General features: G+C 34.4%; 1 protein-coding gene across 1 annotated transcript in view; it reads right to left on the bottom strand.

The window, feature by feature from the left end:
• Positions 1–18,139, bottom strand: part of ACBD6 (acyl-CoA binding domain containing 6) — a 131,585-nt gene that overhangs the window by 91,695 nt on the left and 21,751 nt on the right. The window contains exon 4 of the mRNA XM_069459385.1: positions 4,501–4,583. Within this exon, the coding sequence (XP_069315486.1) occupies positions 4,501–4,583 (83 nt within the window). The remainder of the gene's footprint in view (positions 1–4,500; positions 4,584–18,139) is intronic.

The following is an 18,139-nucleotide window of genomic DNA, read 5'->3' as shown; positions in this document are numbered from 1 at the left end:
TATATTGTCACTTTCTATGACAGAGTAGAAATAAAGGTCAGAACCAAAAAGGCAGGAAGCAAGCTCAGAATTGGCCCCAGTGGCCCTTGGCTCAAGAATATTTATGTTAAAACTAAAATGGGCCCTTAACTTACCATCTATAATACACATTAGTCAGAAAACCTGCCACAACATGGAACCTATGCCTAATCAAGTGGAATTACTGTTATTGATTTTCTTGATCTTGACAAATGTGAAAAAAATTTGGAGTTTATATATTAAAGTCTCCAAAACAAACTTTTAAAATACATTATTTTATGACCTTTTTAAAAACAATGGTTCTATAGAAAAACTTTTTCCTTTCATCAAGTTTACCATTTGATGTTTCTAAAACTCTAAAATCTAACATCACTTTCACCTCAGCTAAACATAATTCTGCCATGAAACTGCAATCAGTTTAAGTACAACTTTCTCTTAGAAAAATATCAGGTATTATATATCACCAAAAGTACAAGGAAAATTTGATTACATAACTTCCAAGAAATAACCTGTTTTCATTGTTCCAACTGCATTCTAATGCTTAAGAAACCATAGGGACTGCATCTGGTCCTTCATTGGAATAATCCAACATTTCAGTACATAAGAATTTTTATTATGATCTAATTTGTTATTATGGAATTCTGTTACACTATAGAATGAATTCCCTCAATATAAGAATATGACTAGTTGCTGTGATCTGCTATGGTAGTGACAAAAGTACTGTTTATAACAGTTAAAAGGCTTTCAATGGCTTGTTCATATTCCCATTTCTTAGTGTTTCATATCTTAACAATATGTTCAGAATATGAAGATTTAGATGATATCATAAGAACACTAATACTTAAATGACTTAATGAATAAGGCCAAGTCTAACCAGTTTTGCCCATAGCAAAGGTTCATATTTCACTCAAATAATATTTATTAAACATACATCCATGTAAATGCCCAAAGTATTAAAAACAATATTATTCAAAAATGAAGAAGGTGGCCAGCCATGGTGGCTCACACTTGTTATTCTAGCACTCTAGGAGGCTGAGGCAGGAGGTTTGCTGGAGGCCATGAGTTCGAGACCAGTCTGAGGAAGGGCAAGACCTCATCTCTACAAAAAATAGAAAAATTAGCTGGGTGTAGTGGCCCACGCCTGCAGTCCCAGCTACACAGCAGGCTGAGGCAGAAGGATCGCTTGAGACCAGGAGTTTGAGGTTGCAGCAAGTTATGACGACAACACTGCATCCTAGCCTGGGCAACAGAGGAGACTCTGTCTCCAAAAAAAAAAAAAAAAAAAAGCAGCTAAAAAGCACAAATATACACAATGCCACTTAGTCTCATAGTAGATTCATAATAAATATATGTTGAGCTGAATTAAAATCTATACTTTATGAAAATAAGCTATATTATTCTTTGTCATTGTTTCTCGTGGTCAAAATTTTAAATGCTGATTTAAATTTAAGTCACTTCTTTAGGAATTGGATGAGGGATAAGAGGGGGAAGATAAACTCTGTTAAAACGTTAAACTCCATCTCAGGATTTCTACTCTCTCTTTTTTTTTTTTTTTTTTGAGACAGTGTCTCACTCTGTTGCCCAGGCCAGTGCCATGGCATCAGCCTAGCTCACAGCAACCTCAAACTCTTGGGCTCAAGCGATCCTCCTGCCTCAGCCTCCCAAGTAGCTGGGACTACAGGCACACACCACCATGCCTGGCTAATTTTTTCTACTTTCTTTTTTTTTTTTAGTAGAGACGCGGTCTTGCTCTTGCTCAGGCTGGTCTTGAACTCCTGAGCTCAAGCTATCCTCCCACCTCGGCCTCCCAGAGTGCTAGGATTACAGGAGTGAGCCACTGTGCCCGGCCTAGGATTTCTACTCTGACTTCAACTGGCATACATTTGATTTGTTTCATATTCTATAGAGCTACTGTGGTCAAAAGCAACTGTATTCACTATGCCCTTTTGAAAAGTACTAGAGAGTCTGGGAGCCCTGAAGGAAAATGGCACACAAAATAAAGATCATTATTATTTATAGATAAGTGATTGATATTGTTAGAAAGTTAAGCTTAGTGATTTAAAAAATAAAAGCAAAGTCAAGAAACTATCTCAATTTATTTATATAACTAGGAAAGAAAAACAGTCTATAAATTTTTTTAATTGTTTAGAGAAAGAGGAGAGGATAGGCATATAACAGGAAAAGGAAACCAGAAGCTCTCTGTTTTAGGGCCATTAGGCTAACTCTACATGAGCAAATTTCACTAACCTATCAGTTATTTAAGGGAAGCAGCTGTAGCTACCTCCCAAGTTCTGAGCACTGTTATTGGACACATACTAAGATCTTGGACCTCCTTAGATAGTACGAATGTAGAGATGGATAAAATATGATCCTTGCCCTCAAAAACTAAAAGTTTAGTAGAGGGGATAAAGTTTTTTAAAAATTATAATTCAATTTGGTATAACATGATAAATTCTATAACAAAAATGTAAACAAAGGACTATGAGAAAACAGAGAAGAAATGACTGCCTCCCCTCCTATTACCTAGTAAAATGACTATGAAGGTTTCCTGACTTGAACACTTAATAAATTTTGATTAGTAGGGTTAAGGTTCTAAAATGCTATTTTTTAGAAGACTCTAAAGACAGAATACACAAATTAAGAACCCCAAAACACTTTCTGAATACATTAGAGTTGAAGGAAGGGTTAAATTCTGAAAATGGCTTTTAAACTATGCTTCCTCAAAACTTTTATGGGCTCCTCAGAGTTCTCAGAGTCCATCACAGGGATCAGAGCAGCAAATGTACTCCAGGCCAGTAGCAGCATTAAAGAGTATCTTTATTCCCCCCAAATCTCCATCAGCCTTCCCATCCTACATAAACATCGAATCTAAGTGAAAATGGTGTGCTTGCTATGCAAATAGATTCAAGACAGGTCCCATAGCATTAACTGACTACCTGGTCAATAAGTGGAAACTGAGCATTTGAAGTTTTTAATTCACAGAGGTACCAATAACTTTCTTTTATAATGCTACCTGGAGTTCATATTGCTATTTATGTGGTGAATAACGTCAGTGAACTCTTTTCTGCAAGGGTGAAGCATAAACTGTTGGTACAATATCCTCTTCATTCTATGAAGATAGGTATTTCCCTTCAATAAATTTAGGTGATCCCAGTTTTTCACTTGAAAATTAGACCTCATTTAATTCATGCTAACGAATAAGTAAAGCAAGGCTCAGATAACTCAAAAGAGTAAGAGTATCACAGATTTCTATTTTTTGTTTAGTTTGTAAAGTAACAATCTTAGAAGAATGTATCATATTACTCTTTAAAGCAGCATGGAATCCTTTTTCCGATTTATACACACATAGTGCTGAAAGAAAAAGATTAAGAATATTTTACACAAAATTTAAGATCTTTAAGTAATACAAAATGATCTTCAAAAATTTTTTTAATGTGGTAAAAAAAATCACGTAATATAAAATTTAGCCACTTAACCATTTCTACAGCTCAGTAGTGTTAAGCATCTTCATACTGTTGTGTGATCTCCAGAACTATTTCATCTTGCAAAACTTAAATTCTACCCCATTCCTCCCCGCCACCCCGCCCCCGGAAACCCCTGTTCTACTTTTTATTTCCATGAATTTGACTACTCTAGAAACCTCACATAAGTATACAGTATTTGTCTTTTTGTGACTGGCTTATTTCCTCAACGTTCATGCATGATGTGGCATGTGTCAAAATTTCCTTCCTTTTTAAGGCTGGATAATATTCCATTGTACATACCATATTTTGTTTATCTATTCATCCCTCAATGGACACTTTGATCGCATCCACCTCCTGGCTACTGTAAATAGTGCTGCTATGAACATGGGTGTGCAAATATGTTGTTGCAATCCTGCTTTCAAATCTTCTGGATATATACCCAGAAGTGGAATTGCTGGGTAATATGGTAATTCTACTTTTAACTTTTTGAGGAAACTTTATACTGTTTTCCATAGTGGCTATACCATTTTACATTCCAAAATGACTTTTAATTTAGAGTAAATTAAATTAAAATCACTTTTAATTAGAGTAAATAAATTATGAAAATTAAAATCTTTAAAAGAAATACTGGTATTTTGAGGAAAATCAGATTTAGTTGGCAAGGCAAGCTTTTGTTTCTCACACAAGATGGGGGAAGGCACTGATTCAGACAGTTATTATCAGACACTGATAAAAATTACTATCAATTAAGACACATCATCTAGTGCTGGTTCAGACATGTGTTGATTTTAAAGATTATACAGCTAAAACATTCTTTCCTGCCATTTATTATCCTACTAGAGATACCACCAAATCAGTTTTGTGTTGAGAATTAGTGCTTCACAAATTGAAGATTTCAGGATTAAAAATATATATACACATACACAAGTACAAACTTACATATGTGCACTTGCGCATGCGCACACACACACACACACACACACACATTCTTATTATCAAAGAGCAGAAGAGAAATTACCTGATGGTTTCCTCATGATATAGAGAACTAACAACCGGCCCACCAAAACCAGAATTTGCTTCTTTTCCTTTCTTCTCTGGTATCTGTCGGGGGTGGGGGGGAAGGTAGGAAAAAAACACGTGGATTAAAGCAGTGTGTATTTAAACTAGTTACACAATATTACTTTGCTAAGAAATACTAAGGATTTTACCATTTCTAAAAGCCCTGTTGACAATTTTAAAGTGGTAACAGAAAGGCAACAGGACTCTCAGGTCATCACAGTAGTGGAATGGGTGTCCGCTGGCAATCTAAGGTCATTCCAACACCACCTTCTGTAGCCACCAAAAAGTCATTCCCCTAGCTGACTGTGAGATGATGTTTGATGTGGAAAATATGGATGTTCATGTGAAAAAATGAAAATGAAATATGAAATCTAAATACCAGACATGAATGTGATCAACAAATTCATATACAGATTTATAAAATTAAAGTTCCCAAATACAAAATAAGCTAAATTATGGTAAAACTTCAAATTCAATCACAAAGAAAAATTTAAAAAATGTTTTTAGGTGGACAAAGGGAAGGGAAGGATAGGAGGCTTATATCTAAAAGAAAAGAAAAAGGAAGCAAACTGCTATGGAAATGTCTTGGAAACTCAAGGATTCAGTAGGCCTTGCCCCTGTATGTTCTCAAAAAACACAAAAGATTAATTTAGAAATAAGATTCTTCTAAAATACATTATGTGGAAGCAATGAACTTGGATAATATTGTCTGAAAGGATCAAACTGCAACCTCTGCAAAAGCCCACATTCTCTGCAATATCAAGTTTTTAGACCAGGACACCCTGTAAAAGTGAAAACTCTGACTCTGAACATAAATATTTTAGAGTCAAAATTAAATTATTTTATTGTTTAATTTCACTGCAAAATGACTAGTTTACTTCAAAAAATAAAGGCAATACCCATATTTTTTTCCCTCACTTTAAAGAAGGGGTTTTATTGTTATTACCTTTATTTTATTTTTTAGTTCTGCAGATCATTGGCTTGAGGAGACGGCATATTCTATCAGTTTCTAACACTATTGGGGGAACTAAGGTTTCAAAAAATGGCAGAAATTTCTGAGGAGATGAATCAAGTCAGTTATCAACTTATGATAGAAACAAAGTTATAAAATCATAAACAACTATTACCATGATTAAATGACAAAGTATATAAAGTACATTAGCATGATGCTAGAAAATAAGATGTTCTAAGTAAATGCCAGATCTCTCCATTCTCTGAGGACCATTCTTAGAGAATAAATGCTGCAAAGAATCTCTTGGATAGAGAATGATTTTCTTTATACTAAAAAAAAGTACAGATTGTCCCCAAGTTAGAATGGTTCAACTAAGGATTTTTTTACTTTATGATGAGTTTATCAGGGTATTAAATGCATTTTCAATGTATGATATTTTTGACTTATGATGGATTTATCAGGAGGTAGCATCATCGTAGGTCAAGGAACATCTGTAAAATCAAAGGTAGAACTTGTTTTATTCAATCCAATCATATTCTAAACATATGCTCCATTGGTAAAGTTGAAACATACTTGGTGCTTAAGAGATGATTACTAAATAATAAAAATGAAAAATGAGAAAACTAGATACTAAAGGAAAAGAAAAAGAGAGCCAAGCATAGAGTGTCAAGCACAGCTTCTTGAAAAAGAACTAACTCCTAGAAAGTAACATAGGAGAAAACTTAGGTGATCTTGGGTTTGGCAAAGACATTTTATATGCAACACCAAAGGCATGACCCATGAAAGAAAAAATTGATTAGTTGGTCTTTATTAAGATTAAAAACTTCTGCTCTGTGAAAGATATTGTTCAGACAATGAAATGACAAGCCACAGACTGGGAAAAAAAATCTTTGCAAAACACCTATCTGGGACTGGTATCCAAAATATCTGAAGAATCCTTAAAACTCAAAAATAAGAAAAGAAATTACCCAATAAAAAATGAGTAAAAGATCTGAACAGACACCTTACCAAAGAACATACATAGATGGCAAATAAACAGGTGAAAAGATGCTCAACATCACGTCATTAGGGAAATGCAAATTAAAACAACAATGAGAAACCACTATACGCCTATTAGAATGGCTAAAATACAGTATGTTCTTTAACAGATGAATGAACAAATGGTACATCCATAAAATAGAATATTATTCAGTGACAAAAAAATGAGCTATTTTAGATTAAGAAAAAATACAGAAACATCAAATAACTATACTCAGAAATGAAAGAGGAGACATTACAACCTGTGCCACTGAAATACAAAGGATCATAAGAGGCACCTATAAACAATTATATGCCTAAAAATTGGATAATCTAGAAGAAATGGATACATTCCTAGAAACATATAATCTACCAAGACTGAATCATGAAGAAATAAAAAAATCTGAACAGATCTATAACCGTTAAGAAATTGAATGAATAATCAAAAACTTCTCAACAAAGAAAAGCCCAGGACCAGCTAGCTTCACTGGAGAATTCTTTCACACATTTAAAGAAGAATTAACATCAATCCTCCTCAAACTTCAAAAAACTGAAGAGGAGGGAACCTTCTAAACTCATTTTATGAGGCCAGCATTACCCTAATACCAAAGCCAGACAAAGACACCATAAGAAAACAGAACTACAGACCAATATCCCTGATGAACACTGATGTAAAAATCAATTAAATACTGGTGTGTCTGGAGCAATTTTTGGTTGTCACATTCACTATTGGCATCTAGTGAATAGAGACCAGAGTTGCTGCTAAATGTCCTATAATGCACAGGACAGCCCTCCACAATAAAGAGTTTTCTAGCCCAGAATATCAATGGTACAAAGATTGAAAAATTCTGCATTATAGTTTTTATGAAATGTTTAAAATTTCAGCCATTATTTTAAAACGTTTTTCTGTCTTCTCTCACTTTGTTCTTCTTTTTGGGACTCCAATTATATACAAGCTACATTGCTTGATATTTTCCCATAGCTTACTGGAGTTCTGTTCCTTTTTTTTTTTTTTTTCCCCCCAGTCTTTTTATGCTCTGTGCTTCATTTTGATTAGTTACACTTGCTACATTTTCAAGTTCACTGGTCTTTTCTTGTGCAATGTCTTATCTGTTGTTAATCCTAGCCAGTATATTTTTCACTTCAGATATTATATTTTTCCATTTCCAGAATTTCCATTTGGGTCTGTTTGTATTTTTCATTTCTCTCTATATTATGTTCATATTTTCCTCTACTTTCTTGAATTTATAGAACATATAATAGGTGTTTTCATGTCCTTGTCTGGTATTTCATCATCTCGATCATTTCAACATCTGCTTTTATTGACAGGTTTTTCTCCTGGGTCAGATTTTCCTGTGGGGTGTTTTGTTGGTTTGGTTTTTTTTTTTTTTTTGGCATACTTGAAAGACTTTTCCTATAAGCCAGGCATTGTAAATTTTACATTCTTGCTTCGATTTTGTTGTGTTCCTTTAAATTATGTTGGGCTTTGTTCTGGCATAAGTTACTTGGAATCAGTCTGATCTTTTGGAGTCTCACTTTTAAGCAAGACAGGCTTAATATAGGGCTTAATTTAGCCCCACTACTGAAGTGAAACCCTTCTGAGGCCCCATACATTACAGTTTCTTTTCACTCTTCACTGGTAGGAAGCAAAATATTATCAGCCCTATGTCAGCTCCAGAAATCGTTTGCCTTACTGCATTCTTGTGTTTCTTTCCCCAGCCTATCAGTTTCTTCTCACACATGTAGAGATTAGTATTCAGTCAAAGGGATCCCTCTACGGATCCCCATAACTCTCTATGTAGGATCATCCTCTCTGGTATTCAGTGCTGCAAATTCTAGCTCAAATTGGTGAAAATGCCAAGCAATTTTGGGTTCCCTCTCCTTGAAGCCTGGAAAATGCTTCCAGGCAATAAACTAAGTCACCTGTAGGGCTTAGCTTGTTTGTTTCCCTTCTCTCATAATTTTACACTGCTTATAATGCAATGTCTGAAAATTAGTTTCATACAGTAATTTCAGCCCCATGTCTGGTTTTCTTGTTTTTGGCAAAAGGGTAAATCTCATCCCTATTGCTCCACCATGCCCAGAAGCAGAAGTCTCACAAACATTAATTTTAAGCCAACATAATAATCCATGCAGCAATATAATTTACCTAACCATTATCTGACAGTTGTATATTTAGGTTATTTTCACTTTTTTACTCATAAAGATACAACGAATACCTTTATGCATAAGAAATAACAGTTTTAATTAAAATATTTAGGGAAAAAAATTGACCCCATAATTTGACTATGGTGTATTCTAAATATATTTTTCCTGGGATTTGTCCCTCTTTCTAAAGCAAATGCACAAATACACAAATTGAAATGGTGGTGTCAACTTTTTGTGGGGGACAAAAAAGATATCTTAGGCAGAAATAATATTTTAAAAATAATCTGCCATTATCCAACTGAATCCAGCACGAAGATGCCAAGGATGCATTAGTTTTCCTTTCCATCCACTTCATCTACCAAAGGGTGTAAACTTTGGCTACTTTATCCCCGTGATTTCCACTCCAATGAAATGTCTCTCACAGAGGCTTAGAAGTTTATTCCATTTCTCTCTACTCAAAATCCTTTAAGTGACTTTTATGTTGTATCAGCAGTTAAAGAAAGAGATTCCAATTTGGCAGCCAATAGGATATAATTTGCCAATTCTTATATTGCCTCAGACTCTATTAGTTGAGACACTGAAATGCTCCTTCACTCAAAGGGGAAAGGATAAGTTGTTGGCTGAATCTTTATCACTTGATTCAGACTCCACCTTGGTCAGTTTCAGAATCAAGATTTTAAAACCAGTGAATGCCTTTTTCACTCTCTACCCATCTTTCCCCAGATGTTCAAAATAAACAGCATTTTGCTACCAAAAAAAAGATCTTAAAACCTTATGAAATTTTCTTTTCTATCTGAAAAAGTAACCATTCCAAAGATTAATAGCCTAAGACATACAAAGAGGAGGTTTCTTTCTTCCATGTGCTACTTTTGGGATTCTGTTTTACTAGTTTGTTTGTTTTTCTTTTAATTTTCTTAGATTTTAAGCAGCAAAGGAAATCATAAAAGATTGATATATTCAAATACATAAACTAGCATTTCTATAATAATATAGCAAAAATAAATGAGAAAAGAAAACTGTATTTTAAGCAAAACAAATGGCTAATATTTCTATAACATTATAAGCCATATATCCAAATGATCTCGTATATAAGAAAAACATTAATATCCAATGGATAAACACACCATAATTATAAGCAGGCAAGAATGAGATATGTGAAGTTACATAGAGGTTTAGGGTTCCAGTCACATACATATACATAAAAACCAATAATGTTAGACCAATAATTGGGGAAATGTTCACCGTCCCTTAATAGTTTAAAAACGCAAATTAAAACAACAATGAGCAATGGATTTTTAACTAGCTCCATTAGGATAACAACATCACCCAAGCCAGTAAAATTGTAGTGAAACAGGTGCTAATAATAAGTCAATGGCCCTAATGACTTTTTTTTTTTTCCTCACTCACTCACTCACCCACCCACTCACCCACTCTCTCCATGACCTTCTTAAATGGTATTATTCTTTTGGAAAGCATATGGCAATCTTACCAAGACCCACAACATTATTAGCGTATGTTCATTATTTTCACCAACTTCTGAATGTTACAAGAACAAAATATAATCCTTAATTATAGTAACTTGGTATGGGATTCAACCATAATGCTCTGTATTGCCTATCTTTGCCTGAATTTAATGTTCTTGCATTTTTAAGATGGAAACATAGGCCAGGAAGATTTTTTTGATTTATATCCCCCTTTTCTGTTGTTTTCATTAAGTGTTTAAAAAAATTTGGCCCCTGGGACACTTTCAAGATCACTTAGCTCTGGTCCCCTCTTCCACTTTTACCTGGTTCTTTTTCCTTTTGTCTTTATTGTCTTTGTCCTACTTGATTTTGATTAAATTCCCAGCAGATTGCTCTCAGCCTGAGGCTTTATACCGGAAGAGACCTTTGGCTGGTTAGTCATTGATAATTTTGGAAGATTCAAAAGAACCTTACCATGAACCTATTGTACTCAGCCATGAATTGAAGTCTGCAAAAATCCCTCGAAGCTTTACCTGTTGCTATTTTAGGATCTCCCATTCACAGGACACTAAGGCTCCCTACTGCTTTATTCCTACAGAGATGCCAGTGCCACAAACTAGAACCACTAATTTATGATCTTGTCCTATCACTACAACCACAAAATTGAATTAATTCCAGATTATGCAGGGGGATTTAACCATACACATACTTAAGAAATAAAGTAATAGCAGCTTAGAATTATACTTCCTGAACTATGACCAATATGGTACTAATGTATAAAGGAAATGTATAAATAATTAATTCTTTAGAAATATAATTACAATCAATGAAACCTTCAAATCTTTTTTGTTATTCTTCTCTTATTACCGTCATATTTATTCAGGTCAGTCCTATAAAAAATAAAAAAGGCAATGTAATTTTATAGCTTTACATTTTCAAAGTAAACAAGTTTATAAGCAAAACTCTCAAAAAGTTTCAGAAACTCTCTTCTCATTTTCTAACTCTGTAGCAAGGCATGGCACAACTGCCCCCAGGGAAAGAAACCTGGGCAGACAGTAATTGTACTTGACAGCAGCAATTACATGCAAGGTTGGAGATTAGAAAGACCATTAATGTGGGTGCAGTAATTGCTCTGGTATTTTCCGTTACTACTGAGGACCACCTCAAAGAGAATACAAAGCAAAACTTCACCTAGGTTGCAGCTGATCCAGGAATTCCACCCTAAGAAAGCTCATGAAAAGTGTGAACACACTGGTTATAGGTACAGCAGACATACAACATTTTTGATGAAAGACTGACATAGCATGAAATAGTAACAACTAATATGCAATTCTAAAAGGTATTTCCACCTATATTTTCCAATTAACTAAGAAAAATATCAGAAAACCTCACACAATGAGTGTGACTAATTGCTGATCAAGAGTCCAAATAAATTATCTTTTATAATATCACACTATAATAAAAGCTTACTCAGTATTCAAAAATTATATTGCATATAGGGCCTTGGAAACCTAGAAACATAAGGAAGACAATAGAAACAGTAAACTTTATCTAAAAACAACAACAGGAAGATGGTAGACTAAACACATATCCTTGGCTCCTTCTCCCCAGTACGGCTACTGTACTGGAACATATCAACAACTAAAACAAGCCTGGAAGAAATCACAGGTGTACCTGAAGGGAGAGTGTGTAGGGGCAAGAGATCCACAGGCCCAAAGGTGAGGATAGAAATTTACTCACACAGTAAAAACCTGAACCTTCACAAGGGTACAACCACCTGGTAAAGGCAGAGTCCCTTATCAAGTAGAAAGGGGCCACACCGGCCACATGCTATATATGGTTCCTACATATGGTAAATCCTACTTACTCTGGCAGTCCTAAACTATCCTGGAAGGCTGAACTGTCCCCAGTCTCTTTGTTGGAGAGACTGGGGACATTTTTTCAGCCATTATCTTTTCTCAGCCATTACCTGGAATGCGAAGGGGAGAAAGGTCTCTCTCACTCCATTGCATCTTGTCTCAGTAGAGATCAGAGGGTGCTAGCACACTGGCCTACGACACTAGGAAAAAAATTACATCCTACTTTGCCTGTCAGTCTATTACTGCTCAAAAGATCTCAACAGACAGAACCAGTGCTAAGGAAACCTACAATCAACAGGCAGAGAAAAATTACAATCACTGAAGGAGAGCAAGAGGCTAAGATGAATCAGAATGAGTGGCTTTTGAGGGAAGCAAAATTAATTGGAGAAACAGAAGAGAATTTTCATATAATAAAATGTGAAGACATATAGGCATATACAAAAACTAAATGCTCTGGGCGCTGTGGCTCATGCCTGTAATCCCACCCAGCACTTCTGGTGGCCAAGGTGGGAGGATCACTTGAGGCCAGGAGTTTGAGACCAGCCTGGCAACATAACAAGATCCCATCTCTACAAAATACAAAAATTTAGCCAGGCGTGGTGGTGTGCCCCTGTAGTCCCAGCTACTCAGGAGGCTGAGGCAGGAGGATCGTCTGAGCCCTGGCCTTCAAGGTTGCAGTGAGCTATTATCAGGCCACTGCAATCCAGCCTGGGTGACAGAGCAAGACCCCATCTCTTAAAAAAAAACCAAAAAACAAACAAACAAACAAAACCCTCAATGCATTATTCTATAAAAGTCTACTGTACCACAAAAGTTAACCTTTTATCAATATTAATAATATAATCCTAATTTAATACATCTTTCCTATATATAGCATGACTCAAAATAGCCCTTCAATGAATAAGCATGATTCAGCAATTGGAATGTTTTCAAAAAGACAGTGAAAAATATACATAATTGTTAGAACACTCAAAAAGCATACATGCCGTAGTACAAGGCATAATTTCTGTTAAATCTCTAACTTCTGTAACTTGTTTCAGTTCAATTCAACTCAACAGAGTAAGTACTTTTAAGCAGTTACTCTCTTAAACATTGAGCTCATTACCAAAAGGTGTATTAATCAAGGTACCTGCTATCAAGACATTTAGTAATACCAGGAATTTAGGATATGTTGGCACATAAAACAGATAAGAAATCATATAAGACAAATAAGATCAAATATTAAAATGTGTGCCATAAACAATGTATGTGACTGATTTACAGAATGGGAGAACTTAGTGTGGACTAGAGAAACAGGAATTAACCAGGACTTAAAAAAAAAACATCCATGGGTAGAAACAATAAAGAAGGTATTTCAGGAAGCAACATGAGTAAAAAAAGGCACAATAAATCTATCATATTTGAGGGGCAATGAGCATGTCAGATGAGAGTCAAATTTACAGTATACAGTATGTAAAGTTAGAGATTAAGTCTGGATTCATTATTTTGAGGAGAGAAATATATGTTACAAAGGACTTTGAAAGTAAGAACTAAAACTTAGATTTAAATTAATGGTTAAGAAATTTGACATAAACTATTTTTTGTCATTTTCCTGTTAACCTTCATTATAAAGAGGAACATATACTCCATTATAAAACTGTTCATCTCCATATATAACACAATCACACTTACAATATACCAAATTTTTAAAAAACATATAGCTTCAAAGTTTTATTAGAAAGCTTTATTAGAACTTTAAAGTTCTAATAAAAGTAACAATATTTTTTAGGATCTCAGTGTGGAAAGCATTAAAATAATTCATATTATAAAACATTAAATTATTCATAACATTAAGATACTGAAAGCGACAAATTCATTAGGCAATCTGGTAGTCTAACAGAGAGTTTAAAATATTCCAGTTATATAAGACAAATCTCTAGTATTAATATTTTAGTAATTTGGCTCCAGCCCACCTTAACATTTCTAATTTTAAAATCATGATCCATAATTTAACTCTTTTTGTACCTTCCTCATAACTATAATTTACTTTTCTATTTACTAACATTCTCCCCAATTGTATCTAACCAGTTTTTAAAAGGTATCCTTGCATGGAATAGTTTATAAAGCCAGACACTGAAATATTCAATCCTAGTTTAGTTAAGGGGACTCAGCTCAAATTAGCTAGGACTCACAGCTTAAAAACAGCTAATGAATATCCCGATGATGACAGGTGTATAAGACTGGGCCTTTGTGACTATTCTATTCCCAATATAAAGTTCTGTTTACTAGGATGAGGGCTCTCACCAATAGCTCTTAATACATTTTAAAAAGTGTTCTCCCACATTCATTTTAGTTTAACTATCACATACACAGTAAGAGGCATTTGGTATTCTCTCTGGCAATATACATGCAATGCCAAGTTTCTCAAGTTCTGTGGATAAGAGGAAAAATTAAAATCAATTTGTTATTTAATTCATAAATTCCCTTTATTCTGAATTCTATTAAATGAGGGATGCTTGAACAGAGTTACACACCTAGTTGCATACACTCTTCAATTTTACAAAGGGAAAAATCAAACACACGTGATGTCAGGAAAACATTTGAAGCTAGTAAGCTGCATGTACTCATTTAAGATACTATTTTGGGAGTAAAGGTTTAGTTTAATAAGCTTTGATTGAAAGCACAAAATCAAACTATTAGCTTGTTATTAATATTTATTCTAATTATATTCAGTTTTAAAGCTATACCAACAGCATAAAATTGAAATGTAAACATAGCATATTCAAGAGGAATTTCCTGGGACTATTTATAACCATAGTTCTATAAAAATATTTACTAGGTATTTACTATTTGCAGGTAGTTTGGCAGGTTAATTATAATGCTTATTCAACAAGAGTTTAACACTTTCCCAACACTTACTTGTTTGCTTAACTTGCTGGAGAAAGAAATTAATGATGTTTATTGGGTACATTTAAATTTTTAAAATATTGTGTTTTATTATTAAAACAATTATTATAAAGTCTTCACTAAAATTTACCTTTAATTAATAGTTTGCCTATGCACAAAATGCCCATTAAATTGCTCATGGGTGCCGAAAGCTTAAAAAATACTAATTCATCTGGAAAACTTGCTACTTTTAAGTGATTCATTTTTGTTTTCTAGTAGTTATAATCAAGATTATTTAGGTTTTACTATTAAAAGGTGAAAGTTGAAATACCCATACAGAGAATACCAATGATAACTTACAACAATCAGCATAAAATAGGTAACATCCTCAAAGAAAATGAAGAATGCTGCCATCCATTTTATAGGTATTTTTTACTCTTGACCTTATCTAATTACTTGTGGTTTTAAGCTACTCATTTATAAGTTGGCTAAAGTAACTGGTAAATACTCCTTTGGGGCATATCATTTGTAATACTGATTTATTGGGCTGCTGACTCCCAGTTTAGGTCTGACCCTAAGTTTATAATTAGACCACATAATGTGGAAACAGAATGATAGTTCACCATCTCATATATGAAATGGTATGGACATATAAAATGATATGGTTTAAGTAAACAAATGGAGAATATTGGTTTTCCTTTTGTAGTTTCATTTTTTTAATTTCAGAATATTATGAGAGTATAAACATTTTGCTTACAAAAATTGCTTTTGTACAGTTTGAGTCAACAACATAAGTGTGTCCATCACCCAGATAGTGTGCAATATACTCATTAGGACTTAGAGCACTTAGAATAATGTCCAGCTTATAGTAAATCCATACACATATACACATATATATGTACATGTGTATATATGTAAATGTATAAACATATATTATAAAGTTAAAAACTTAGTTCTTATGTGATCCCCAAAGATTAATATTAGATGAACTAAGCACTCTGGTATGTTTTGCGATCTCCAAAACATATCTTTTCTCCATTTTTCATATTAATAATTATCTCAGTTCTTGTATCATTTAAGTAGCAAATCCTTTTATTTTATTTAGAGACAGGGTCTTGCTATGTTGCCCCAGCTGGTCTCAAACTCCTGGGCTCAAGCAATCTTCCCACCTGAGCCTACCAAGTACCTGGGACTACAGACATGTGCCACCACACCTGGCAAGTAGCAAATTCTTTTTTTCAATTGTTTTATCAGATATTAAATGTGAAAAAAATTTAATCTTATAGAAGTGCATAAAGTAAAAAGTGAAAATCCCTCTGTTTCCTTATTTTCTTCCCCCATCCCACATCATTTCCTTCAACATTGTGCCTGTGCCCACATGTGGGCACAAATATACCTGATTTTAGGGAGGGTTTAATATTCCAAAATGTTATCAAACTAAACATAATGTCCTATACTTTGTTTATCTCACTTAATATACCTAGGACAATTTTCTAAATCATTATTTTTATGGCTGGATAGTATTCGATTGTATGATGTATCATTATTTAAACATTTCCCTGTGGATGACCATTTAGATCATTTCTAATTTTTCAGTAATGCAAACAATACCACAATGTACAAACATGTACATATATCTTCTAGAACTTGCAGATGTTTTCGTAGACTACAGCCTCAGAAGTGGGACTTCTTAACCTAGATTCCCCAGAGAACCTGAGGCAAGGCTTCCAAGCTAATGAATTCTCAGGAAGTGAAATCCTGGAATATGAAGGATGAGGGGAAAAGGGAGGTGAGGCATGAAAGGAGGAAAAGCAAATAAAAGATGGTACTGTTAAGAAGCTGGCTTCACTGACCTAGGTCACACAAGATGTTTTCCACTCAGGTTATGAACCACTGCATCTTGCAGCCAGCAAGAAAAGGAGAAATAAAAGAAAGGAAAAGCAATTATCTGTCAAATTTTTCCTATCTCCTGCCTATCCTTGGTCAAAGTTTGCCTCCTGAATTTCTGGGCGTGCCACCTAACCCCTCCAAGCAGTTGTTGAGGATAGAACTTCCACCACACCTCTCCCCAGTCACCGAAGCCAGGAAACAGTAATGGTCAAAGCCTCCATGAGTCTGGTCAGATAGAAGGTCCAGCTGAAGGTCCCACACTAAAGGAGGCTAAGCGAGCAGGTGGTTTAAGGAGATGAAGAAACTGTATCCTAGAAGATTGCTGCAAATTTACGCTCCACTAAAGGTACATGACTGTGCTTATTTTCTCACGCTCTGCCAACAACAGCCTTCTAATTCAATGTGTCAGATGAGAAGTAGGATATAATGTTTTATCTTACATTTCTTGATTATTAGTGAGGTTGAATATCTTTCTGTTTACTGGTATTTATTATTTCTTCGGGGGATGGCTGATTTTCATAAATTTTAGGTATAATTTTTCACCCTTCCATTACAAGTATATAATTAAACTACAAGATTTTGTTACTCTCAGTTCTGCCCTATTTTCTATTAATAAAATCACTCCAGGTTGCCTTTAAATCAGATATTTAAGGCTATGGGTTAGTTTAAATATAGTATTATAAAATCTTAGATGGTTATTCTTTCCATAGCTATAACAGAGGAGCACAAGGCAAAAACATGACAACTGCCTTATCCCTAGATTCCATAATTACATTTTGCAGGGTCGGGGAAACTTTGGCACGTAAGAAAATCTTCATTTCCATCCAGTTTTCCATGTGCTCACCTTCTGGCCAGAATGCTTCAGTATCAAACAGAACAATGACACCTGCTTGCCAACACCTCGGTCTATAAGCCAACCAAGCTGCACTGCCAGTGTCCAATTCAAATTTCTTTAATTATAGGGTTTTGACCATAAGATAATTATCTTTAACAATACAGACCCTTTTTCCATACAAAGACAGACACTGAGAGATTCAGACCCAAATTTGTGATAACATCTTCTTTATCCTATTATGTTTTTTTCCTTTCAAAAAATACTCTGATTGTTTTTAGATCTGATTTCTGCATTGTACTCAAGGGTCATTCCATCACCCAATTCTTCCCCCTTTTCACCTTTGTCATATTCTAAAAATTGAAAGTACAAAAATATATGGTAGCTTTGACTGCAAAGCTGTAAAGTTATTAATATCTTTGGGATTAGATATTGTATCAAATACCAGGAAGTCCTACTTCATGTGCATTGTAAAGTAAATAAAACAGCATTGCCTCCAGAAGAGGGATACTCTGTAGTGAGCTTGAAAACAATACAGCATTCTCACAGCATGTTTTAAATCGAAGACTTTA

This window comes from Eulemur rufifrons, chromosome 27 (assembly GCF_041146395.1).
Source record: "Eulemur rufifrons isolate Redbay chromosome 27, OSU_ERuf_1, whole genome shotgun sequence".
Taxonomy (NCBI): Eukaryota; Metazoa; Chordata; class Mammalia; order Primates; family Lemuridae; genus Eulemur; species Eulemur rufifrons.
The sequence above is the reverse complement of the archived record's forward strand: the minus strand, read 5'-3'. Positions and strand labels throughout refer to the sequence as shown.